Source organism: Heterodontus francisci, chromosome 30, assembly GCF_036365525.1.
Source record: "Heterodontus francisci isolate sHetFra1 chromosome 30, sHetFra1.hap1, whole genome shotgun sequence".
Classification (NCBI taxonomy): Eukaryota; Metazoa; Chordata; class Chondrichthyes; order Heterodontiformes; family Heterodontidae; genus Heterodontus; species Heterodontus francisci.
Genome location: NC_090400.1, coordinates 10,632,146 through 10,659,503, shown reverse-complemented (window position 1 = coordinate 10,659,503; position 27,358 = coordinate 10,632,146). Strand labels below are relative to the sequence as shown.

At 41.9% G+C, this 27,358-nt stretch overlaps 1 protein-coding gene across 1 annotated transcript in view; it reads left to right on the top strand.

Moving 5' to 3' along the window:
* rfc2 (replication factor C (activator 1) 2) overlaps window positions 1–25,806 on the top strand; it is a 34,118-nt gene extending 8,312 nt beyond the window's left edge. The window contains exons 3-11 of the mRNA XM_068010088.1: window positions 2,020–2,061; window positions 3,356–3,462; window positions 6,637–6,738; window positions 10,162–10,262; window positions 16,960–17,117; window positions 17,929–17,994; window positions 19,831–19,911; window positions 22,200–22,313; window positions 25,468–25,806. Of these exons, the coding sequence (XP_067866189.1) occupies window positions 2,020–2,061; window positions 3,356–3,462; window positions 6,637–6,738; window positions 10,162–10,262; window positions 16,960–17,117; window positions 17,929–17,994; window positions 19,831–19,911; window positions 22,200–22,313; window positions 25,468–25,578 (882 nt within the window). The 3' untranslated portion in view covers window positions 25,579–25,806. The remainder of the gene's footprint in view (window positions 1–2,019; window positions 2,062–3,355; window positions 3,463–6,636; window positions 6,739–10,161; window positions 10,263–16,959; window positions 17,118–17,928; window positions 17,995–19,830; window positions 19,912–22,199; window positions 22,314–25,467) is intronic.
* Window positions 25,807–27,358: the final 1,552 nt, after the last annotated feature.

The window sequence follows — 27,358 nt, the reverse complement described above, 5'->3', positions numbered from 1 at the left end:
AGACTGAGTGGCCTACTCCTCCTAATGCGTATGTAAGTTCTTTACAAAACTGTCAAGAGTAATAAAGGAGCTGCTGCTGAGATTTGTCTAATTACAGGTGACTTCCCTTACAGTTTAGCTTCAGTCTCTGAAGTATGTTGAAATGAGTTGAGATAGTGGCTTAAACACTGTTCCCCTCTCCCTCCCACCCCTGCCCCACAAAGTAGCAATGATTATTGCACTAAAACTGGTTTTCCACCCTACTTGCTCATAGACTAAGGAATTGGAGCAGGAGTAGGGTCCCTCGAACCTGCTCTGCCATTCAGTAAGATCATGATTGATCTACCTCAACTCCACTTTCCTACCCTATTCCCATATCCCTTGATTCCCTTAGTGCCCAAAAATCTATCAGTCGCTGTCTTGAATATACTCATTGAGCATCAACTGCCCTCTGGGGTAGATAATTCCAAAAGTGCACAACCCTCTGAGTGAAGATGTTTCTCCTCATCTCAGTTCCAAATGGCTAACCCCTTATTCTGAGACTACAATTCCTAGTCCTAGACTCCCCAGCCAGGGGAAACAGCCTCTCTGTATCTACCCCATCAAGCCCACAAAGAATTTTATATGTTTCAATGAGATCCTCATTCTTCTTAACTCTAGAAAATATAAGCCCATTCTATTAAATTTCTCCTCATTTCACAGCCTTCTCATCTCTGGAATCAATCTAATGAACTTTCATTACAACCCTTCTAAGGCAAGTATATCCTTCCTTGAATCAGGAGACCAAAACTGTACACAATGCTCCTGGTGTGGTCTCTCCAAAGCCCTATATTATTACTCTATACTTGAACCCACTTGCAATAAAGGCTAAGAAACCATTTGCTTTCCTAATTGCTTGCTGTACTTATGTGTAACGTTCTGTAATTCGCATACACTCATTTAATGCTAATATTTACTAGTCTCTCATTATCTAAAAAATATTCGTACCAAAGTGAATAATTTTGTACACTTCCCCGCATTATACTCCATCGGCCACTTTGTTGCCCAATCATTTAACTGGTCTGTATCCCTTTGCAGCCTCTTTGCATCCTCCTCACAGCTTACTTGTCCAGGGGCAGCATACTTGGGATGGGAGGAGGAGAGAAGAAAATCGGGGGCAAAAGGTTGGAGACAAATATGAAGACTACTGCCAGCTGTGATAACGGAAGAGGTAGCTTCATTCTGTTCCTAACCTTTTCTACACCTCACTGAGATGTAGCACATGTCAAAAACTGACACAGATAATACCTCTGTTTCCAAGTGCACTCATCACTGGCTATGGTCACCACAAATCTTGCCAAAATTAGCCCAATAAAACACGCTTCCAACATAGATTAGTAAGGACCAAAGTGTCTTTTATTTATCAAGTAAAGCTTGTGTTCTTTTGGGAGGATGATTAGTTTCCTGAGTGTATCTCCTTAACGGTTTAGTAATCATTTAGTCTATAAATTTATCAATCTGAGGATAATTCTGTAATATCAGGACCTTGTTTCTTGGACCTTGTCCATTTATGCTCCAATAAAGTCTTGAATATTTGAAGTTGAAGGGTTGGGTCTGTTTTCTCTGGTCCAATATTGATGCACCACTGGTTGGAGTACATTGAAGAAGTTTGATGTTTCTTTGGGCAGGAGGGGGAAGAAAGTTATAGAATCTGTTAACTGTTTAAAAAATAGCATTAGCAGTTATTTGTGGTGAATGCCACAATCTCCCTGCAGCTGGAGAAAGATAGTTGTTATTTGGAGAGTTCATAAAAAGGATTTAATTTCTCAAACTTACAGCACTGTAAGTATTAACTCTTCATTTGTCTAGCAGTTTTAAGCATCTTCATTCATAGAAGACAACCGGGTTTTGTGGTAGCCTCATAGCCCCTGGCAATATCCCATTGGTCTATTAAAATATGTATTACTATAATCTAGCACTTCCAGATTAGTTCATTGTTGAGTGTTCAAATGCGTACTGACGGCAATTACTTTAGTAATCTCGTTGTGTCATCTTTAACAGGTGTTTGCACGGGAGGGAAATGTACCCAACATCATTATTGCTGTGAGTATGAATCACTATACAGAGCAACGCCTATTTAATTATCGGAGAGGAATGTTTGATGGCAACATACTGAGATTTTGTAAATCAACAGAAAAGTTGATGTGGTCAAGATATGATCTGTCAAAACTGAAGGATATTGACACCTGAAGTGTCGTCGTTAACAGGAAATCAGAAATCGTGTTTTAAGTTGTGATGAAACCAAATCTGTTCTTTGAACTTGTATTTTCACTGCTGTCAGTTTGCATCATTTTTCCCCTCAACCTTTTTAACTACTATTGCTACCATTTCATGTCTTAACAGTGACAATTGACCAGTGTTTCTTGGCCTGAACGCAACCTTGCACAATTGTTTTACTTGTGCTCATGAGGTTGATGAGAACTGCCACCATTTGGCTTGTGCCTGAAATTTCCATTGACCATGAAGTTTAATTTACATCAATATGCTTCAAAAATAATGCAAAGTTTACCAGTAATAATACCTAAAAAGAAGAGGTCATTAGTCGCAACCCAGTAACTGGATTTATGTTGTCTTGAGTTAAGTCCTTGGTGACCACCTTTCTCCCTAGTCACACCCATGGACATAACTTGTGCCTTGATCATGGTTTAAAGCTTTTAATCTCATATAACTAGAATGTTTGAGTGGTAAAGAACTGTTGATCCTAAACTTTTGATTGAATCTTGACATCATTTATGGTTATGAAATCCAATGTTGACATTCATAGAAAATCAATGGCTTCCCAAAGGTTATTGTGTTTCACTGTCAATGAGAAACATTTAACCCACAATATCCTTTTTTAAAATAAATTGTAATTGGTGAGATGAAAATTGACAAACCTCAACTTTTACCGTTCACATGAGAGAAGAATTTTCCTTGGATTATTTAGAAAATACATGTTGGGGATTTCTGGTTTATGGAAAATAAACCTCATTGGTTATACAAAAGGTAACACTCGGTAATGTATTTTCTTTACATCACTGGGACACAACATGTGTACAGCTATGAGCTATAAAATATAATTTTACCAACAGGTTTAAAATGTATGTCTAATAGGAGCACATGATTTAGATGGAATGATGACAGCAAGGCATCACCATGTTTACATTACGATTGACAGTGTAATCTTTTCATGTTTATTAAAGCCAAGAGTTATTGCTGGGTGCTAACATTTTATTAAAATAACACAGAATCTGATGTTTGCTCTCAGCATTTGTTGTCTAAATTGATTCTTCGATGTGAACGGTTTAAACTATTGCATATCTTCAAAAGCTGACCATTTATTTGCATCATCATCAAGGGTCCACCTGGCACTGGAAAGACGACCAGTATCCTGTGCTTAGCACGGGCACTGTTGGGACCTGCTTTAAAGGATGCTGTTCTTGAACTCAATGCCTCAAATGACAGGTAAGATGTATGAGGATATTTTGTATTGATTTTTTAATATGAATTGAGAGATTAAGATGGCCCCTTCTGATGCCTGTAAAATGGACAGACAGACAGTTAATAGGTTAAAACGAGAAACATTTTCTTGTGTATCAGTCCATGCTGCTGTCATGTTCAGTACAGAATGTATTGTCAGAATTTGCTTCTATATTTGCTAAGGGATCCTCAGGAGACAGCACTCACCGGCAACTGCTGCCTTCATATATGTTACGTTCCTTCTTTGTTTACTCATTGCCATTGCTCCTAAGGCAGACCCACAGAAAGTCAGATCCATAATTTTCATTCATAAAAGTGGAAGACTGTGGCTCTGCACTTTTACTTTTCAGCAAAGATCTGATGGCATTTAATCAGATCCAGGAGATTTTGCTGCTACTGTTTGTATTTAGAAGTACAGCAGACAGTAAGAGAAGCAAGCAGTTGCTTGCAACCATAACATAAAAGGGCCTCGTCTTGGAATTAGCTGACCTTTTATAGAAGAAGCCATGAAGGGAAAGCAAAGCTTTTTAATATGGAGCATAATATGCAGTTTGGAAAGTTTTGCTGGGATAGTATATGGCTTGGACTTGCTGCTCAGCAACTTTATTTTTTCCACACAATATGTCGTGGAAATATAGGCCTGGATTTTCCTGTCGGTGGCAAAGCGGCAGTGTTCGCCGCTGACTGCACAGAAAAATCCACACTTCACTGCTTCATAGGCTGCAGCGAAAACTTCCTCTTGCTGCAGCAAGGTCTAGGCTGGTGACAAACAGTGAAGTTTCCAGTGCTGGCAAAGCCATGCCCTCCCCAGTGGTGCCACAAGCTGAGGACACACAATAGCAGTTGCGTTTATTATAATTTTAAATATTTTAAAACCGTTGTGGCATTTCTGAAAACTGTTATAAACTTTAAAATACTGAGACAGGGAGAAGGGGGGGAGAGAGACAGATAAGAGAGAAACAGGTATGGGAAAGTTCTATGACAGTTATCTCTGGCCCCTGGCTTTGCCTAAATTTCCCGTCCATCGGGGTCTCTTCTCAGGTATCAGCACCATCTGACTGGCCCCCTTCCGCACACCTTCTGTGTCTTCTCACCCCGCCCCCCCCCCCCCCCCCAACCACACCCCCAAGATGTCAAACAGCACTTGATTGGAAGGGAAAAACACAGCGAAACCGCCTGACCATTCGCCACTATTGGGAAAGGAAAATTCAGGTCATAATCTTACACAATATGTTGCATTGTGAAATGCAGTCTTTTCCCAATGTGTTTTTGTTCTACATCCCATCCCACCTTTCTGTAGCTTCAGTCAGGACTGGTTATCGGCTCAGAAAAGACAGTGTTCAACTGACAGTTGACATTGGCAAAAGCATTATTAAATGCGAAAATTAATACACGCAAGTCAAAGCATCCCTGCTGCAACCCATCCTCCCATAATATCACTTGATATCTACCAGTTATATTTATTTTTTTATTTAGAGATACAGCACTGAAACAGGCCCTTCGGCCCACCGAGTCTGTGCCAACCAACAACCACCCATTTATACTAACCCTACAGTAATCCCATATTCCCTACCACCTACCTACACTAGGGGCAATTTACAATGGCCAATTTACCTATCAACCTGCAAGTCTTTGGCAGTGGGAGGAAACCGGAGCACCCGGCGAAAACCCACGCGGTCACAGGGAGAACTTGCAAACTCCGCACAGGCAGTACCCAGAATTGAACCCGGGTCGCTGGAGCTGTGAGACTGCGGTGCTAACCACTGTGCCGCCCCAATTTTTATTTTGGAGATACAGCACTGAAGCAGGCCCTTCGGCCCACCGAGTCTGTGCCAACCAAGAACCACCCATTTATACTAACCCTACAGTAATCCCACATTCCCTACCACCTACCTACACTAGCGGCAATTTACAATGGCCAATTTACATATCACCTGCAAGTCTTTTGGCGGTGGGAGGAAACTGGAGCACCCGGCGGAAACCCACGTAGTCACAGGGAGAACTTGCAAACTCCGCGCAGGCAGTACCCAGAATTGAACCCGGGTCCCTGGAGCTGTGAGGCTGTGGTGCAAACCACTACGCCGCCCAGTGAAGTGAACAAATGTATTTTGTAACTCTAATCAAGTGTAGTGTGTAGCTTTTAAGTGGCAATTGATAATGAAGAAACTGGATGAGGTAATTTATTTTTGGAATTGAGCCCATGTGATGATCTCATTTCACAATGTGGAAAGATGTAAGAAATAACTTGAATTTGTGCAGTGCCTTTATGTGTTCAAAGTGCTTCAGAGCCAATGACATACTTTTGAAATTGTAGCTGTTGTAATGTCAACAAAGATGACAAATGGTTTTCACGCAGTAAGGTTCCAGGGAAAGCAATTAGACAGATGACCAGATAATCAGTTTTTCGTGGTGTTGGTTGAGGGATGTGTGTTGGCCAGGAATTTGGGAGAGATCACAACTCTTTGAAAATTGCTGTGAAATCTTTTCTGCCCACCTGCGAGAGCCACAATTTAGCATCACCTCTGAAAGACAGCTCCTTGGACAATGCAGCACTCTCATTACGGCACTGAAGTGTCAGCCTAGGTTATATGTTCAAGTCATTGGCGTGGGGCTTGAACCTGCAACCTTCTGACTCCAATGAAAGTGTGACCAGCGAGCCAAGGCTGACACAGTAAATACTGGAGATAGTATTCAACTATGTATGCATGTATGAGTAATCTGTTCCCCAGGGCAACAATCCAGCACTGTCGGTAGAAAATGAGGCTGTCGTGAACAAGTGTTTGCAGAAATTTCCCCCTCTTTCTGCCCCGCTATCCACATGTCTGCCCATAGACAGTGATTATTGAATTCGTTGTTAATTAGACTCCCATATCAGAATTGAGCCGGAACGGATGCAGAGTAAAATTCCATCTATGTTGCCTCAACAATGTGCTGTAGCCCTCAATTTCAGAAGAGCTACCCCTTTTCCATTTCTTACACCAGCTGCCCTATTCAACAAAATTTGAGAAATTGAAATTAACCTTTGGACTGCATAGTAGATCTATCTAGATACTTTCAATTGTTTTTGAAATGGCAGGTTAAACTTTCAAATGCACCAGTCTTATTTTAATAAATGATGACTTTGTAAATTGATATGAATATGGCTTGTATTTGTTACAGAGGTATTGATGTGGTCAGAAACAAAATCAAAATGTTTGCCCAGCAGAAGGTCACGTTACCAAAAGGTCGTCACAAGGTCGTCATCCTGGATGAAGCTGACAGGTGAGAGGATTCATGTACTTGAGTATAAAAGTCCCATTATCTCATTTGTACCTGAGACAAGTCTTCAGGAAAGAGCTGTGTAATGCTAGACACAGCTCCTAGTGCTTTGGAAAAGCTGCATTTACATTATCTACATGCATTGTATAGAAGCAGACCAATATGTAAACAGCTGCATGTGGGCAACCTCTTCTATGTGCAGTTGTTTTAAAGTCACTGTGACTTTCTGCCAGGAGCCACTGACTTCACAGTGGTGGGGGGAGATTTGTATAAGCCACTGACTGCATAAACCATTTGTAACAGCTTGCCTCAGTAAAAGTTGTGGGTTTAAGTTCCACTCCAGGACCTGAGTATATAATCTATGATGAACGTCTGTGCCTTAATGAGGGAGTGCTGGATTGTTGATAGCTATCATCTTTCAGAAGAAATGTTAACCCTAAGGCTTCATTTGCATACTGGCTGGACACACAAAATTCCATGGCACCATTTAAAGAACAAGATTTTCCCAGTATCCTGACCAGCATTCATCCCTCAAACAACACCAATAAAAAAACACAATTCTCATCTCATTTGCTCCATGCTATGTGTATTTTTCTTACAAAACAACAGTGACTGTGCTTCAAAAGTATTTCAGAGATTGTGAAATACTTCGAAACACTTGGAGGACATGCCAAGGGGCTATAAGAATCCAAGTTCTTTCTTTCAATGCAGAGCAGGTATACTCACTTCAATACTGTTTACTGCAGCTAAGAACATGACCAACATATTTGGAACACAGCACTTCCACAATTGGCATAAATTTGTTACGTTGTTGCTGGCAGTAAAGCCATTATTGATGGAAAAATAAATATTGTATGAGCGTAGTAGACACCAGCTCATTTAGAAAACTGGCATTTTATGGGGAGATGGTGGTGCCGTGGTAATGTCACTGGACTAGTATTCCACAGACAGGCTGATATGCCAGGGACATGAGTACAAATCCCACCATGGCAACTGGTGGAATTTAAATTCAATTAATTAATAAATTCATTTTATTAGTGAAAATCTGGAATTGAAAACAAGTCAGTAATGGCGACCATGAAACTATCGTTGTTTGTCTTAAAAACCTGAAAGGTTCACTAATGTCCTTTGGGGAAGGAAATCTGCCATCCTCACCTGGTCTGGTCTACATGTGACTCCAGATCCACAGCAATGTGGTTAACACTTAACTGAAATGGCCCAGCAAGCCATTCAGTTGTACAAAACCGCTACACAAATGTTGAAAAAAAATAAAACTAGACAGAACACCCAGCATCGACCTGGGCACCAGAAGCGACAGTGGCATAATGTGGGGAAAAAGGCATTGAAGTGGATGATCAGCCATGATCATATTGAATGGCGGGGCAGACTCGATGGGCTGAATGGCCTCCTCCTGCACCTATGTTCCTACGTTCCTAACACCTGAGGACTTGTGTCAAAATTGGGAGAGCTGTCCCACTGACTAGTCAAGCAACAGTCTAACATAGACTCACGGAAACATACCTTACATCCAATGCCCCAGATACCACCAACACCATTCTTGGTATGTCTTGTCTACCAGCAGAACAGACCCACCAATGGCGGGGGAGCCTAGCATGTCAATACACAAGACCAGGCTGAAGCATTTGCAACCAACTTCAGCCAGAAATGCCAAGTGGATGATCCATCTCTGCCTCCTTCTGAGGTCCCCAGCATCACAGATCCCAGTCCAGCCAATCCAATTGACTCCACGTGATATCAAGAAATGGCTGAAGGCACTGGATATTGGAAAGGCTATGCGTCCTGACAATATCCCAGCTGTAGTACTGAAGACTTGTGCTGCAGAACTAGTCGCATCCCTAGCTACAATGTGGAAGATTGCCCAGGTATGTCCTATCCACAAAAAGCAGGGCAAATATAATCCAGCTAGTACTGCCCGATCAGTCTACCTTCGATTATCAACAGTGATGAAAGGTGTCGTTAACGGTGCTATCAAATGCCAGTTGAACAGCAATAACCTGCTCACTGATGCTCAATTTGGGTTCAGCCAGGGCCGCTCAGCTCCTGACTTCATTATAGCCTTGGTTCAAGCATGGACAAAAGGGTGGAACCCGAGGTGAGGTGTGAGTGATTGCTCTGGATATCAAGGCAGCATTTGACTGAATGTGGTATCAAGGAGTCCTAGCCAAACTGAAGTCAATGGGAATCGGGGGGGAAAACTCTCCACTGGTTGGAGTCATACCTGGCACAAAGAAAGATGGTTGTGCCTGTTGGAGGCCAATCATCTCAACCCCAGGACATTGCTGCAGGGGTTCCTCAGGCTAGTGTCTGTCCTGGGCCCAACCATCTTCAGCTGCTTCATCAATGACCTTCCCTCCATCATAAAGTTAGAAGTGGGGATGTTGGCTGATTGTATGATGTTCAGTACCATTCGCAACTCCTCAGATACTGAAGCAGTCTGTATCCATATGCAACAAGACCTGGACACCATTCAGCTTGGGCTGATAAGTGCAAGTAACATTTGCGCTACACAGGTGCCAGGCAATGACTATCTCCAATAAGGGAGAATCTAACAATATCCCCTTGGCATTCAATGGCATTACCATCGCTGCATAACCCACTGTCAAAATCCTGGGGGTTACCATTGACAAGAAATTGAACAGGAGCACCATATAAATGCTGTGGTTACAAGAGCAGGTCAGAGGCTGGGAATTCTGCGGCGAGTAACTCACCTCCTGACTCCCCAAAGCCTGTCCACTATCTACAAGGTACAAGTCAGGAGTGTGATGGCATACTGTCCACTTGCCTGGATGAGAGCGGCTCCAATGACACTCAAGAGGCTCAACACCATCCAGGACAAAGTCTGCTTGATTGGCACCCCATCCACCATCTTCAACATTCGCTCCCTCCACCACCAACACACAATGACAGCTGTGTGTCCCAGCTACACGATGCACTGCAGCCTCCTTCAACAGCACCTTCCAAACTCACGAACTCTTCCACCTAGAAGGATGAGGGCGGCAGACACGTGGGAACACCACCACCTGCAAGTTCCCCTCCAAGTCGCACACCATCCTGACTTGGAAATGTATAGGCGTTCTGTTACTGTTGCTGGATCAAAATCCTGGAACTCCCTCCCTGACAGCTCTGTGGGTGTACCTACACTAAATGGACTGCAGCAGTTCGGGAGCAGCTCACCACCACCTTCTCGAGGGCAATTAGGGATGGGCAATAAATGCTGGCCTTGACAGAGTTGCCCACATCTCATGAAAGAATAAAAAAAAGTATCCAGCATTGCCACTGAAGCATTCTTTATCTTCCCTGAGTGAGCAGGGACTAAACATAGGGTGAAGATAGCTTTTTATTTATGTATGGCATAATGAAGCTTTGTTTGTATTCTATATATTAAGTATTCTATATGATTTATAGTATGACAGATGGAGCCCAACAAGCCCTGAGGAGGACAATGGAGATTTACTCTAAAACAACACGCTTTGCACTGGCATGCAATGCTTCAGACAAAATCATTGGTAGGTTTGTGCTGATCGGATAAAATTATTAAATACTCAGAAGACCCTAACTTGGTTATTGTCCTTTTTCTGGATATTTTGACCATTTTTCCATGGAAATGATTTCAGTTTGCTTTTTAAAAACCCAAATTAAATCCATGTACTCAGCAGTTTATATAGAAAATCACTCAAAATGCTGTGAGAAGGTTGAAAAGACAGAAACTGTAGGAAGAGGTGTTTTTGCCATGGGAGGTAGGACTGCGTACAGACTATGTCAAGTAAGATGACCCACTGATGGGGAGGGGGTCGAGGGGTAATGTGGCACCCATTCTTTTCATAACCATACAGAAATACAAGTTGTACTGATTAACACAGTGTCTCTCTTTATGTTTGCACCTTATGGAATAAAGCCTCTTAATGATACAAAGCTAAGCCTTATCCCATCGAATGTTAACTTTGTCCACCTTCAGAGTGCCATCCGAGGTTTGAAGCAATATTACATTAACCTTTCACACTTGTGTCTGTAGTGCCATCAAGTGATATTATTATTCTAAATTGAAAGTCTTTTTAGTTTAATATAAAGAATTGCTTTACATGATATCAACAAAACAGGTGTCGCCATAGTGGTGAGTTGTGAAAATGTAATCACACCTGGGTCTGATCTTGTGATTTATTCTGCTTGTGTCACTTGATTTATTTTTAGTAGTTCACCACTTCCTGGCTTGGATCCTCTTTACAGCAAGCAGAATGTGAATCATACAGCTCAAAACATGAGAATTAAGAGACAGATTGGATGCTGGCCTCGGGCAGTTGTATCACGAGCTTGACAGGTTGTGGCAGTGAGCTGTAAAATGAAAAGAATTAGCTTTTTTGATGGGGCGGGGAGTGAGAAAGATGCAAAAGTGAAGTATCCTTTACCACCTGCTGTTTAATGAAACCAATTTAAATAAACAGTAGCCATTATCTGCCATTTGAACTTTGTAGCATGTTAATTCTATACCACACGTTGCAGACTTTTCTGCATTCTTGAATATGGTTCATGGTTAAATATTGAATATGGGCGGCACAGTGGCGCAGTGGTTAGCACCGCAGCCTCACAGCTCCAGCGACCCGGGTTCAATTCTGGGTACTGCCTGTGTGGACTTTGCAAGTTCTCCCTGTGTCTGCGTGGGTTTTCGCCGGGTGCTCCGGTTTCCTCCCACCACCAAAGACTTGCAGTTGATAGGTAAATTGGCCATTATAAATTGCCCCTAGTAGAGGTAGGTGGTAGGGGAATATAAGGACAGGTGGGGATGTTGTAGGAATATGGGATTAGTGTAGGATTAGTATAAATGGGTGGTTGATGGTCGGCACAGACTCGGTGGGCAGAAGGGCCTGTTTCAGTGCTGTATCTCTAAACAAAAAATGGTTGACTAGGTATATCCTGTGCACTTGAGATGGATTATTAGCCAGATCGAATGAGAGCTGTGCCTTAGGTTGTTACTCAAATCAGTAAGGAAATAAGCTATCTGCTTGTTTTACCTGCACTATGGTCCGTTTCTTTGTGGCTGCCAACTTATTAAAATTCAATATTTGACTAAAAATACCAGTGTGATTGTAAAGGATGCAGGTTGTTTGAGTACACGATGCACCATATAAAGGGGAAGTCTGTTGTACTAATTGCTACATAATCCTAAATGTTCATCCTGCTGTATCTTTGTCATCTTTTGTTGTGTGTTGTGTCTTCAAACCGCTGGTCAGAGGGAACCTCAGTGGGTGTTTTGTACAAAATCCCTTGTTCATTGACATCCAAGAAGGAAGTACTGGACAAGAGTGAGCGTTCTCTCCCCAGTCACTGGACAGGAACTTCATGATATTATTGAAGAAAGATTCTTCTCATTACATCTGAACTAGAAGTAGACCACTCAGCCCCTCAAGCCTGCTCCGCCATTTAATAAGGTCATGGCTGATCTGTTTGTAACCTCAACTGCATGTTCCCACCTACCCCCGATAACGTTTCACCCCCTTGCTTATCAAGAATCTATCTACCTCTGCCTTAAAAATATTTAAAGACTCTGCTTCCACTGCCTTTTGACGAAGAGATTTCCAAAGACTCTCAACCCTCTGAAAGAAAACGTTTCTCCTCATCTCTCTCTTAAATTGACGACTCCTTATTTTTAAATAGTGACCCCTAACTCTAGATTCTCCCGCATGGGAGAACGTCCTTTCCACATCCACCCTGTCAAGATCCCTCAGGATTTTGTATGTTTCAAGTCAAGTCACCTCTTACTCTTCTAAATTCCAGCAGATACAAGCATTGCCTGTCCATCCTTTCCTCATAAGACAATCTGCCCATTCCAGGTATTAGTCTAATAAACCTTCTCTGAACTGCTTCCAACACATTTACATCCTTCCTTAAATAAGGAGACCAATACTGTGCACAGTACTCCAGATTTGGTCTCACCAGTGCCCTGTATAGCTGAAGCATAATATCCCTACTTTTGTCTTTGATTTCCCCTTGAAATAAACCATAATATTCTATTAGCTTTCCTAATTACTTGCTGAACCCGCATACTAACCTTTTGCGATTCATGCATGAGGGCAACCAGATCCCTCTGCATCTCAGAGCTCTGCAATTTCTTACCAGTTAGATAATATGCTTTTTTCATTCTTCCTGCCAAAATGGACAATTTCGCATTTTCCCACAGTATGCTACGTTTTCCAAAGCTTTGCCTACTCATTTGACCTATCTATATCACTTTGTAGCCTCCTTATGTCCTCCTCACAATTTACTTTCCTACCTATCTTTGTGTTATCAGCAAACTTAGCAACCATACCCTCGGTGCCTTCATCCAAGTCTTTTATATAAATTGTAAGAAGTTGAGGCACCAGCACAGATCCCTGCGGCACACCACTTGTTACATCTTGCCAACCAGAATGTAACCCATTTATGCCTTCTATCTGTTTCCTGTTAGCTAGCCATTCTATCCGTGCTGATATGCGACCGCCTACATCATGAGCTTTTATTTTCTGGTGGATGTAATGTATTCAGATTTCCAGAGACATTTGATAAGATTTCACATCAAAGGTTATTTTCAATAACCTTTGATATGGCATCTTATCAAATGCCTTCTGGAAATCTGCGTACATTACATCCACCAGTTCCCCTTTATCCACAGCACACGTTCTTTGAAGAAGTAACTCCAATAAATTGGTTAAACATGATTTCCCTTTCACAAAACCATGTTGACTTTGCCCGATTACCTTGAATTTTTGTAAGTGCCCTACTATAACATCTTTAATAATAGCTTCTAACATTTTCCCTGTGACAGATGCTAAGCTAACTGGCCTGTAGTTTCCTGCTTTCTGTCTCCCTCCAGAACCAGGGGACACCATTTCAAAATAAGGGGGAAGCCACTTAGGACAGAAATGAGGAGAAATTTCTTTACTCAGTGTTGTGAATCTTTGGAATTCTCTACCCCAGAGGGCTGTGGAAGCTCAGTCATTGAGCATGTTTAACGCAGAGATTTATAAGTACAAATGACATAAGGTGATATGAGGATAGTGTGGGGAAAAAGGCATTGAAATGGATGATCAGCCATGATCATATTGAAAGGCGGGGAAGTCTCGATGGTCTGAATGGCTTATTCCTGTTCCTATGTTCCTCCCTTTTTGAATAAACTGGTTACGTTTGCTGTTTTGCAATCTAATGGAACCTTGCCTGAATCTGGGAAATTTTGGAAAATTAAAACCAACGCATCAACTATCTCACTAGCCACTTCTTTTAAGACCCTAGGATGGTCCATCAGGACTAGAGGACTTGTCAGCCCGCAGCTCCAACAATGTGCTCAGTACCACTTCCCTCGTGATTGTAATTTTCTTGAGTTCCTCCCTTCCGTTTCCTGAATTACAGCTATTGCTGGGATGTTACTTGTATCCTCCCGTAGTGAAGACTGATGCAAAATACCTGTTCAATTTATCTGCCATCTCCTTATTTTCCATTATTAATTCCCCAGACTCACTTTATATAGGACCAACACTCACTTAAATTCTTTTCTCTTTTAAATATCTATAGAAACTCTTGCTGTCTTACATTTCTAGCAAGCTTTTTCTTGTATTCTAATTTTTCCCTCCTTATCAATCTTGTAGTCATTCTTTTTCTTTTTTTTTAATATTCTGTTCAATCTTCTGGCCTGCCACCCATCTTTGCACAATTATATGCTTTTTCTTTAAGTTTGATGCTTTCTTTAACCTTTTTAGCTAACCACGGATAGTGGGTCCTCCCCTTGGAATTTTTCTTTCTTGGTGGAATGTATCTATTCTGTGTATTCTGAAATATCCTCTTAAATGTCTGCCATTGCATCTGTATTGACCTATCCCTTAACCTAATTTGCCAGTTCACTTTACCTAGCTCTGCTTTCATACTCATAATTGCCCTTGTTTAACTTTATTATACTAGTCTTGGATCCATTCCTCTTTCCCTCAAACTGCATGAATGTAAAATTCAATCATATTATGATTGCTACTACCTAGGGGCACATTCACTATGAGGTCATCAGTTAATCCTATCTCATTACGCAGTACCAGGTCTAGTATAGCATGCTCTCTGGCTCCAGAACGTGCTGTTCTAAGAAACTATCCTGAAAACATTCTATGAACTCCTCATCTAGGCTACCTTTGCCCATCTGATTTTTCCCGTCTATATGTAGATTAAAATCCCCCATGATTATCACCGTACCTTTCAGCCAAGCTGCCATTATTTCTTGCTTTATACGCTGTCCTATCGTGGTTACTGTTAGGGGGGCCTGTACACTACTCCGAGTGACTTGCCTTTATCATTTCTCGTCTCTACCCAAACTGCTTCTACATCCTGGTTTCCTAAACTTAGGTCATCCCTCTCTATTGCGCTAATACCAGCCACTCCTCCACCTTTTCCTAGCTTCCTGTCCTGCCTAAATGTCATGTACCCTTCAATATGCAGATCCCAATCTATGTCATCCTGCAGTCATGTCTCTGAAATGGTTATCAAATCGTACTTATTTACTTCTATTTCATCTGTTTTGTTTTGAATGCTACGTGCATTCAGATACAGATCCCTTAGTTTTGTCCTTTTTATTATTTTTGTAACATCTAGCCTGGACTGCTGATTTACTCTTAGATTTGTACTCTCTGTCCCTTCCTGTCACGGTCTGTTTATCATTACTCATATTAATACCTTGCTCTCTTGCCTGATCTCTACTCTTTGATTTACGACATCTTCCCAAATTTGATCCTTGCTCCCACTATTTAGTTTAAAATTCTCTTTACTTCCATAGTTATGCGGCTCGCTAGAACACCAGCCCCAGCACGGTTCAGGTGTCGACGTCCCAATGGTACAGTCCCCACTTTCCCCAGAACTGGTGCCAGTGCCCCATGAACCGGAATCTACTTTTATCACACCAGTCTTTGAGCCACACATTTATTTCTCTAATTTTATTTGCCTATGCCAATTTGCACGTGGCTCAGGTAATAATCCAGAGATTGTTATCTTTGAGGTTCTGCTTCTTAATTTGGTGCCTAGCTCCTCACACTGATTATACAGAACCTGCTTCCTTGTCCTGCCTATGTCATTGGACCGCGATGACTGGAATGACTGGATCCTTCCCCTTCCACTAAGTTTCTCTCCAGCCCTGAGCAGATGTCCCAAACCCTGACACCGGGCAGGCAACACAGCCTTCTGGACTCTCTGTCTTTGTGGCAGAGAAAAGTGTCGATCCCCCTCACTATACTGTCCCCTACTACCACTACATTCCTTTTTGCTCCCCCCGGTCCCCCCCCCCCCCCCCCCACTTGAATGGCTTGCTATACCATGGTGCCATCAGTTTGCTCATCCATCCTGCAGCCCCCACTCTCATCCAAACAAGCTGAAAGGACCTCAAACCTGTTGGACAATTGCAAAGGCTGAGACTCCTGCCCTCTGGGTCCCCTTACCTGCCTCAGCTGCAGCCACACCCTCCTGCTCCTGACTACTGACCAAGTCAGAAGACCCTATTCTAAGGGGTGTGACCTCCTTCTGGAACAAAATGTCCAGGTAACTTTCCTCCTCCCTAATGAATCGCAGTGTCTGCATCTCTGCCTCCGGCTCACTGACTCTGAGCTGAAGCTCCTTGAGCTGCATACACTTTCTGCAGATGTGGTTGCCTTGGATCACACTGGTGTCCACTAGCTCCCACATACTGCAACTGCAACACATCACCTGCCCTGCCATCTTTACATGTTGTAAATATTTAATTATTTATTTGATAGGTAATACTCATCAGCCAATCTATTAAGCTATACCCTTAGTAAATAGAACCTAATTACTACAATTGCCCGAAAGACAAAGGAGAAAAACTCTTTCCACCCAGTTAACTACCCGTTTTCCTGTGAGGTCACATTTTTCTTTCGCGGAATGCGGTCATTCTGCTGTGGTGGACTGGCCTGGCCAGGATAGCTCTTTTTAAACTCTGCCGCCGCTCTCCGGGTCCTCCTCTCTCTCACTCTTTTAAACTTTGCTGTTGCACTTAACCACTTCTACACTGCCTCCTAACCGGACCAGCAAAGCACCAGAACAAAGTTGAAAAACTAGATTGTCATCAATATACACCCTTACCCTAAAGTGTTCAGAATATATTCAGTGTAGGGTGCTGTAACTGTATATACTGGTTGTTGGTGATCAGTGTACTATCAAGTTCATTTTATAACCTTGGCGTGCTCACAGAGCCTATCCAGTCTCGCTGTGCTGTCCTACGTTACACAAAGCTCACCGATGCCCAGGTCCTTGCACGACTGATGCAGGTGGTTGAGAAGGAGAATGTTCAATATACAGATGATGGACTGGAAGCCATCATCTTCACAGCACAAGGAGACATGAGACAGGTAAGATTGGCTTTAGTCATGTCCCTCAATCACAGCGTAGAATGAGGGTGCTGACCATTAAATGTTAAGTACCTGCAGAGCAGGTACACAACTTGTAGAAGACCCTTCATATAATACAGTTCTGCCACAAGCTTTTCCCAATATCAGCAGCTATAACAACATTTATATAGCACTGTTAACATAGTAAACCATCCCAAGGCGTTTCACGGGAGAGTTATAAAACAAACTTAGAGCACCGAACGGTAGGTTTTAAGAGTGTCTTAAAGGAGGGGAGAGAGGTGGAGATGTGAAGGAGTTTAGGGAAGGAATTCTAGAGTTTAGATAAAGTTACACCGATAAATGTAAGTGAGCTGTTGCTTTATGAACTTTTGTCCTCATCCCATGAAGGATATCAGCATCAAGGTATGGAAGCTTTTCATTTTCAGTTCGTATCTCAATGAGATACAAAATGAATGACCTTTTCATATGCCCCAGTACTGTGCTTTCAATCCAATGTCACAAGTCCCCTTTATTGCAAAATGTGATATTTCCATTTTCCTCTGATTAGGCAGCTAATTGCATCAAGTTATGGGCAGTTTTGATCAAACATTCTGGGAATTGAGTTGAGTCCATTTAGACTCCTTTCATATAGGAAGCCAGCAGGAAAGAGCCTTTATCCTGTTCCTGTAAGCTGAATTTGAGTGTAGCCAAGCTTTCGTATTGCAGTATGTTCACTTTGAGTAGGAACTCTAATGTAGGTGACCCAAGTTGTGCATTATTTTGGTTTTACTTTTTGGGTTTATAGAACAAACTTTTTTTTTTTACTTAACAGGCTTTGAACAACTTGCAGTCAACACATTCAGGATTTGGGTTTGTCAACAGTGAAAATGTTTTCAAGGTAAGTGCTTAGGATTCTTGTAGAAAGAAAGAACTTGGATTTATATCGCACCTTTCATGTTCCAAAATGCATCACAGCTAGTGTTGGTGTTTACTGAGGGATGAGTGTTGGTTGGGACACTGAGGGAATTCAAGATTTTTAATGTCCACCTGAACAAGGTTCCTGGTTTAGCATCTCTTCTGAAGGACAGTGCCTCCAACAGTACAGCACTCCCTCCATATTCCACTGAAGTGTTGGGTCAGATTTATGTGCTCGAGGAAGAAGGCTGAACCACTTGTTTAGTTACAGAATGTTGCTGTTACTTTCCACCATACTTCTGTTGTTTTTCTCAAATGTTTGCTGTTCATTGATTTTTATTAGATGTGGCCTGAACGGCCGAAGTATTTTTTTTCTTTTTAATAATAGAATGTATCTTCCTTTTTGTTCCTTGGTGTATTTTTATATTTTAAAAAAAGAAAATTTTTGCCTCCTTTAATGCATGAAACCTCATTTTCACTCCATTGTTCTTGCACATTCATGGATACTGCTTTCTAATTGCTTTATTATGACCACAATGGTTTTGGTCTTGGTGCATGCTGTTGTTGTTATGGGTTAGTGTACCTCACATTTTCATTGTTGTATTAACTGTTGAGTTATTGAGCTGTATTTTGCCTCAACTCTTTTTTTATTAAATTTTATTTTACAGATTATTTTGATAACGATCTAGATTTTTTAAAACTCCAAGTGAATGATGGTACATTTGCCAGTTCTGTGTTCTGAGCAGTGAGAGGTGCTCAAAGGGAGAGTGGGTCAGAGATAGTGCAGTTTCTGTGACCTGCAGCTCCTTTCAGCTAGTTCATTGTTGGGAGCATGGAATTAGTTAATTCACACCAATGGAATCTAAGAGGATTGAATTTTAGATGTCAGCTTTGCTCATGTGCCCACAGCGGGGCTCTGGTGCCAGGCCGAAATGGCAGGGGCATCCCGTCTCATCCAGCTGGAGCCTGCCCCGGAGCAATTCTATGGCATCAGGCCAATTAACAACCTGGTGCCGGGATCCCCATCCCTTTAAAGACGGCGATCCATCTCCAAGAGCTGCCGGTCAATCAAAGGACTATCAGCTCAGCAGTATCGGTAGTGCCACCAGGAACGGTGGTCACTGCCAGTACTGCAAGAGGCCTTGGACCCGGGCCCAGTGTTGGAACCTGGATCCAATGTAAGTGAGGCGGGGTCGCCGGGTCCAGACTGGCAGGTCCCAGGGAGGGGGGGATTTTAGTGCAGGCGGGGTGTGGTTCAGAGGTTTTCCCGGAGGGGGCTCTCCATGGGCTACAGGTTGCCCACAGAGGAGGGCCTCCGTCCCCAAGCTCGCAGGGAGGTCATCTCGTTTTACTGGGCGACCTCCTTGTGGTGGAGGCCCCTTCCCGCCGCCAGGAAGAGGCCTTCAAGTGGCTGCCACTTATGGCTGTCAGTTGGCCTCTGGGCGGGAAGGCTGTTGTTGGCCTATCCCGTCCCCAACAAAATGGTGTTGTGATGGGCCCTCCACCCCCGCCCCGGCCTACCGTCGCAATTCTGTGGGGCCGCCTCCGTACCCATCTCAGGGAGCCCTGTAAAATTCAGCTGCTTAAGTATTTGAGCATGCAGGCAACTATCAGCTATAGTTAGACATATAGACATCTTAATTATTTGCATAAAAATTGTTGATGCTTATGAGATTCTAGTTGGATTTGTGCACACTGCATCAACTAGAGTTAAAGCAATGACTTTAAGAGTTATAGCAACTGAGTAGTTATACTGGAGATATTATAATGATTCAGAACATGTGGTTCTACTTTTCTCTGATTGCCCTGTTTCCAATAGGTCTGTGATGAACCTCATCCACTTCTGGTAAAAGAGATGATTCAGCACTGTGTTAATGCTAACATTGATGAGGCATACAAGGTAGGTTCAAAAGATACTATTATTTGTGTATATTTATAGTTAACTCTGAAACATGTATTAATTGGTGTCCCCTCCTCAAGCTCTTTTTTTTTCAGCTAAAAATGGCGAATGCTGGAAGTACATAGCAGATCCAGCAACAAGTGTAGATTAAATAGTTTAATGTTTTGAGTGTAGATGCTTCATCAGAACAGTTCTACACCCAAAATGGAACCACCTTCCCTTCTTCATTGCCAGAATCTCATCCTACTCCAGGATTGTGCTGCAGGGTCAGGATATTCCTAATATCCTACTCAACAATAAACCGCTGCCTCTGACTCTTTCCACACACTCTTCCTGTGCCAAGTGCGAGAAGCCGATGGGTGTTTTTGTCCAAAAGATTGTATCTATCTGCTCAACTGCCTCATCCCTCTTTTTAATTTTTCCTCCATCTTATTTCTTCTGCTCTGCATTGTGCCGTCATCCTTTTGGCAAGCATGTCTTTCATCCTTCAAAACTGCTGGCATTACACCCTTCTCAAAAAGTCCATGTGAATTGCTAATGTTGTCCCCTTGTTTAAGAAGGGTAGCAGGGATAATCCAGGTAATTATAGACCGGTGAGCCTGACATCAGTGGTAGGGAAGCTGCTGGAGAAGATACTGAGGGATAGGATCTATTCCCATTTGGAAGAAAATGGGCTTATCAGTGATAGGCAACATGGTTTTGTGCAGGGAAGGTCATGTCTTACCAACTTAATAGAATTCTTTGAGGAAGTGACAAAGTTGATTGATGAGGGAAGGGCTGTCGATGTCATATACATGGACTTCAGTAAGGCGTTTGATAAGGTTCCCCATGGCAGGCTGATGGAGAAAGTGAAGGCGCATGGGGTCCAAGGTGTACTCGCTAGATGGATAAAGAACTGGCTGGGCAACAGGAGACAGAGAGTAGCAGTAGAAGGGAGTTTCTCAAAATGGAGACGTGTGACCAGTGGTGTTCCACAGGGATCCGTGCTGGGACCACTGTTGTTTGTGATATACATTAATGATTTGGAGGAAAGTATAGGTGGACTGATTAGCAAGTTTGCAGACGACACTAAGATTGGTGGAGTAGCAGATAGTGAAGGGGACTGTCAGAGAATACAGCAGAATATAGATAGATTGGAGAGTTGGGCAGAGAAATGGCAGATGGAGTTCAATCAGGGCAAATGCGAGGTGATGCATTTTGGAAGATCCAATTCAAGAGTGAACTATACAGTAAATGGAAAAGTCCTGGGGAAAATTGATGTCCAGAGAGATTTGGGTGTTCAGGTCCACTGTTCCCTGAAGGTGGCAACGCAGGTAAATAGAGTGGTCAAGAAGGCATACGGCATGCTTTCCTTCATCGGACGGGGTATTGAGTACAAGAGTTGGCAGGTCATGTTACAGTTGTATAAGACTTTGGTTCGGCCACATTTGGAATACTGCGTGCGGTTCTGGTCGCCACATTACCAAAAGGATGTGGATGCTTTGGAGAGGGTGCAGAGGAGGTTCACCAGGATGTTGCCTGGTATGGAGGGCGCTAGCTATGAAGAGAGGTTGAGTAGATTAGGATTATTTTCATTAGAAAGACGGAGGTTGAGGGGGGACCTGATTGAGGTGTACAAAATCATGAGAGGTATAGACAGGGTGGATAGCAAGAGGCTTTTTCCCAGAGTGGGGGATTCAATTACTAGAGGACACGAGTTCAAAGTGAAAGGGGAAAAGTTTAGGGGGGATATGCGTGGAAAGTTCTTTACGCAGAGGGTGGTGGGTGCCTGGAACGCGTTGCCAGCGGAGGTGGTAGATGCGGGCACGATGGCGTCTTTTAAGATGTATCTAGACAGATACATGAATGGGCAGGAAGAAAAGAGATACAGACCCTTAGAAAATAGGCGACATGTTTAGATAGAGGATCTGGATCGGCGCAGGCTTGGAGGGCCGAAGGGCCTGTTCCTGTGCTGTAATTTTCTTTGTTCTTTGTTTATCATTGTTCCCTCTAATTTCTCTTTGCGGTACGCGGCCTGTTGCACTGCACTCTCTCTTTAAGATTGCCAGCCTAGAGGGGACATTGCATGTGAGCCCTTTATGTACTGCCCCATCTTTTGCATGTATGTTTTCACTACCCACCTCTGTCTTCACCATTCCATTCGCACTGCATCTTAATTGTATTTTAATCTAGTTTTTCAGCTGGTAGCCCATTAACGTACGTAATTTTTTCCTCTATGATTATTTGGCACAGTGGCTTTGATGCTTACTGATTATCTATCTGTACTCCTGTTATTTCTTCACCTGCAGGTTGTTGCTCACCTCTGGAAGCTGGGTTACTCGCCCGAGGACATCATTGGCAACATCTTCCGAGTCTGTAAAACATTCCAAATGCAGGAGTACTTGAAACTGGAGTTTATAAAGGTGAGAAGGGTTGAAGCGCAGGACCCTAGATTTTCCAATCAGCAGTACTTTATAAGTGGGTTACCCCAGCATTAAAGTAACACATCAGAAAAACAGTATGCTTCTGTTTGGCTTGATCAGCCTGGTTGTATCTTTGCATCTGGGTCAGATGGTTGAGGGTCTGTTTCACGCCAGGACTTGAGCATAGTCAAGCTAATGTTCCAGTGTAGCACTGAAAGAATTCAGCGTTGTTAGAGGTGTCATCCTGTAAACAAGAGAACTCATCTGCCCATTCTGTAGATGTTCATGTAGATGTTAAAAGATCCCCTAACAATATTCGAGTAGGATGTTCTGGTGCACTTCAATGCAACACATTTTGTGGAAGTGTTTTGTGACATTTGAAATGTCTTAAAGTATTATACAATTATAAGTCTTCCATACAAAGGAAGACGTTAAAAGGAAATAGCTTTCACTATTATGTACTAGTTTCCCTTAACGTACATAGAGGTAAAACAGCATACAACACAGGTCACAGACCTGAAACATTAACTCTGTTTCTCTCTCCACAGATGCTGCCAGACCTGCTCAGTATTTCCAGCACTTGCTGTTTTTATTATGCAACACCGATAATGTATTATGATCGAGGGAGGACCTTTGGTTTATCCCTTCCTAACCTCCTTACTGTGATTCTGAAACTATATCCCATTTAGAGTCATAGAGTTATACAGGAAGTAGCAGGAATTTGAGCCCTTTTTAAAACTACCATGGTTTTAAATTTCACCACTTCCATTGATGATTTATTCAATAATTCTGTCCTTTTACAAAAAGAAAGTTGCCTGAATATCATCATTTGTTTTGATGCCTTTTGAGTTTCTTTTGAGGTAGAAGTTTGGCCCATCATGCTTGTTCTGATGCCAACCCTGCAAGTGGAGCTAACTACTTGAATTCAGTTTCCCTGATCTTCATATCCATTTATACTGTTCCTTTACAAATACTTATCCAATTTTGTTTTAAATGATATACTCTTTACCTCAATAACTACTTGTGCTTTTAAAGCATTCCATATTCTGTTGACCCTCTGAATGGAATGCTTATTTTAATCTCCCTTTCATTCTTCTACTGATGATCCTGAGTTTATGTCTCCTTGTTACCAATTTGCCAACCGCTGGAAATGTCCTTTCTCCCACCCCATATGCATATATCTTTTTTTAAACTTTATTTTTTACTCTAACCTCCATTTATTTGTGAAATCCTAGCCTTCAACAGAATATATTTAACCTCTATCTTATTCACCACCAACTTCAATATCTTCCATTGCAGGTTTGATTGCCAGTTTTTCAATCATATTATTCTGGGCAAAGACTACTTTCAGTCCACTAAAATTTCACTTAATTTAATTAAAGTCACTATTTCCAAAGCGTTCTGTCTTTAAGTTGCTCACTTGTTCTGTATTTGTATCTAGAATCATTTCAACCCGCAGCTTGTACTAGACATGATGGGCTGGAGTTTCCGCTTTGGGTGCAGTCAGCAATCTTGGTGCAAAATATGTTGTTTTTCTGTCATGAAATTATGATTCAACTTTCTGCCCAAACTAATTTGCATAATAGACTTAAACTCTTCCATCAACCAGGACAATTGGGCAGCATAGTGTAACATAATTTTCTGGGGGGTTTTCCTTGCATTAACAAATATTGTTTTTTTTTAATATTATTCATTCTTGGGATGCAAGCATTGCTGCTAAGGCTAGCATTTATTGCTCATCCTTAATTGCCCTTGAGAAGGTAATGGTGAGCCATTGCCTTGGAACTGATGCAGTCCATGTGGTGTAGGTACATCCACAGTGCTATTATGGAGGGAGTTCTAGGAATTTGACCCAGTGACAGTGAAGGAATGGTGATATTGTTTCAAGTCAGGATGGTGTGTGACTTGGGGGGGTGTGGGGGGAGAACTTGCAGGTGGTGGAGTGTCATTGGAGCTGCACTCATCCGGGCAATATGGTGTATTATATAGGGTACAGTTTTAATACAGCTGAAAACGGGTTTATCACAAAAAAAAAAATATTTCTAATAAGTGCCTAGCCCACCATTTTGTGGGTAACCTGATTTTAAATCACTGAAAATGACTTTAACCAAACTATGCTGTTTCATTGGTGTATACGAGTCAGTTTCTTAGAAAATTAAATATTTTTACTATTTAAAAAACCTTTAAAATGTGTCCACTCATGTCTTTGTGCTAAAAAGAAACCAGCTTCATTTGAAGAACCTCCTTGAAAGATGCAATTGGCAGAAACTCACCATGCTCATTATTTCAATCTGGGGATGGGGCCTGTTTCAAGTGCAATGTTCTTTAAACCAGTCCTAATGATCATGGAAACTAGATTCACACGAGGCATAACCTACGCTTAAAATTCTGCCTTTTATTTTTACATTGGAGTGGCTGATTTCAGGCGCTTTAGGCCGCTTTAATAGCTGGATAGTGATTCCATATTCACAGTTCCTTGTGAGTCGATCTTATTGGGATCTTTAGGAACAAGGTCTCAAGTTAAGATTGGACTTTTCTGCTCAGATGGTTGCACAGCGAAGCTGATGAAAAGCATGGAACTCATCACCTGGATTTTAATTAGTGCCACAGGAATGGATCCTGGGAAGATGAGAGGAAAACAAGAGGATGGAAGAAAGATTGTGTGATGTTATTATTGTAACATGTTCTGTCTTGCTCTAGGCCCCATTTGATTTGATTCCACAATGTAAAACTGGTCAATATTTAGTGCTGTTTAGCAAAAGGGGAGGCTTGTATAGAAATGTCAGACTAGGGTGGTGGTCTTTTCACTTTAGGGTTCGTTGCCCAAGTAGACCTTTATCTAATGGATATTATACCTGATTTAAGAAGGTTTAATGCTGATATAAAAGGAGAACTTTCCTTTGTACATCCTTCATCTTCAATTTCACAAAACACTGCAACTCTTTAGAAAGAAATGAGAGATGAGTAGGTGGAACAGGATTGTAGAGAAAAGCTGCTGTTGTACCCAGTTCATTATGAAAACCGTTAGAGAAATGGCTAGGAAACCAGAAGAATAGAGATTGGGCTTTAAAACCAAAAGGTAACGAGTAGACCTAGAGCTGATAGTTTGTCAATGATTTAAAAGGTAAATTTTTTTTTTTCTGGATCCCTACAGGAGATTGGATACACTCATATGAGAATTGCAGAAGGGGTGAATTCCTTGTTGCAGATGGCTGGACTGCTTGCTCGACTTTGCCAAAAGACTGTAGCTCCACCAGCAAGTTGATCCATCTGTCACAATCTCCAGGGTGCTTTTGTTTTCAAAGTCTAGATTTAAGTTTGTTACAGACTTGTTCAGTGTCTGTGTGGACTGTCATTAGATACCTCCTATCAGACACTTTTCCTGTATATTTGAATTCTGTGGGTTTGTACTTGTGTATCTCCGCTTTTGTCACTTCCGGAGCTTGTGTATAAGTTCGCATAATAAATTTCAAAAGTTTTAATGTTCACCAAATCGGTCTGGTATAAATTTACATGAGCATATTTCTCAATGTGAAAATAGACAACCACAGAGCACAGATTTGAGAGAATAGAAACTAGAATTTCCAAGTTGGAGGCTGCTTTTTCAGTATGGAATCTTGACTTGCTTGTTTCATGAATGGGTTTTAATATTCTCTTCTCATCTAGACTTCGTCTTGTAGCCTATGCAGGTTTCTTGGCAGCATAGTAAGATACTGACTCCGAGTGAGATCCAGCACAGATCTGTGTTGTTAGTTCTTCTCCAGTTATTCATGAAATAAATTAATGTCCACTTAGGTGAGTTGGCAGTGAACTCACTCAGGAGATCTTCACATGTCACTGCTTTCTGTTTTTGTCATTGGTCCCAATTATACCATGAAAATAGCCTCGTGTGATATAGCACCCCACGAGACCACTTAAATCCTAGTTAGTGTGCATGCTAGACTACATTTCTACACTGCCTTGACTGTCTCCATGGAAAGAAAGAAACCAAATTGACTTTTTTTTAAACTGGTGAATATAATGAAGATGTTGACATTTCTCAGCGCTTCCATAATATAAATAATGCTTCTGCTCAGGGGATTTACAGGTGAGTTGTTTTCCTTTTTTGTATCTGTTGATCTGATGATCAGTTTTGAAGAAAAACATGACTCATGCTGGGAGGAATGTCAGAAACGCTGTCATGAATATGATAATTGATTGGACAGTCAGACATACGCACACAATCTGGTTTCCTTGTTCTCTTTTCTTCCATCCCTCGATGTCATAAAATAAGATTGTAACAGAGATTATCCACCTGGGTGGGTAAAGAGGTTGTGCAAGGAAATTAGGCAGGACATGTACGGAGGAAATCTGGAATTTTCAGATCAGAGGGGTTGAGAGCTACAAAGTTGGAATAGACGACTTGTAGATTGAGATTTGAAATGGAATTACAGCAATGGCTAAACATCAGTAGGTTAGGAATTGTCCGATCTGGTTATCTGGATTGAAAAACAACTAGTTAGAATAGTGTTCAGCGGGAAGGTAATGTTTGTGGGGGAATGCTAGAGTATCCTCCTTTTTGTAGAATGATGCTCATTGAGGTAAGTTTGCTGTGATGCAAATGCTTGAGTTAGGTCTTCCTTTTTGGTCACTCCAGTGATAGCAGTTGGAGGGAGTGGTTGTGTGACGCTGTACTGTGACTGGGCTGTTCCAGTGACGGTGGTTACAGGAAGTGGCTACATGGCATGACTGCCAGCTGCTCTGGTAATTAATAGGCTGCTGCAGCAACAACAGTTACCACAGTGGTTTTATGGTATAGGAGCGTGACTGATGAGCTGCTCCACTGATGGCAGGAGAAAGAACTAACTTAAGTGTATTCATGACAGCAATGAAATTAGTTTTGTAAAAAGCCTTAGAAACCTAAGGGAAGGATTACTTTCAATTTGTCTTGTCTCTTACATTGCCCTATGTCAGAACTCCAAATGTTCTCTCCTTGTTCCTCTTAATCTACAAATACACCGCCCTATCCACTCTCTCCCATTACACTCTCCTCTATTTCATATTTT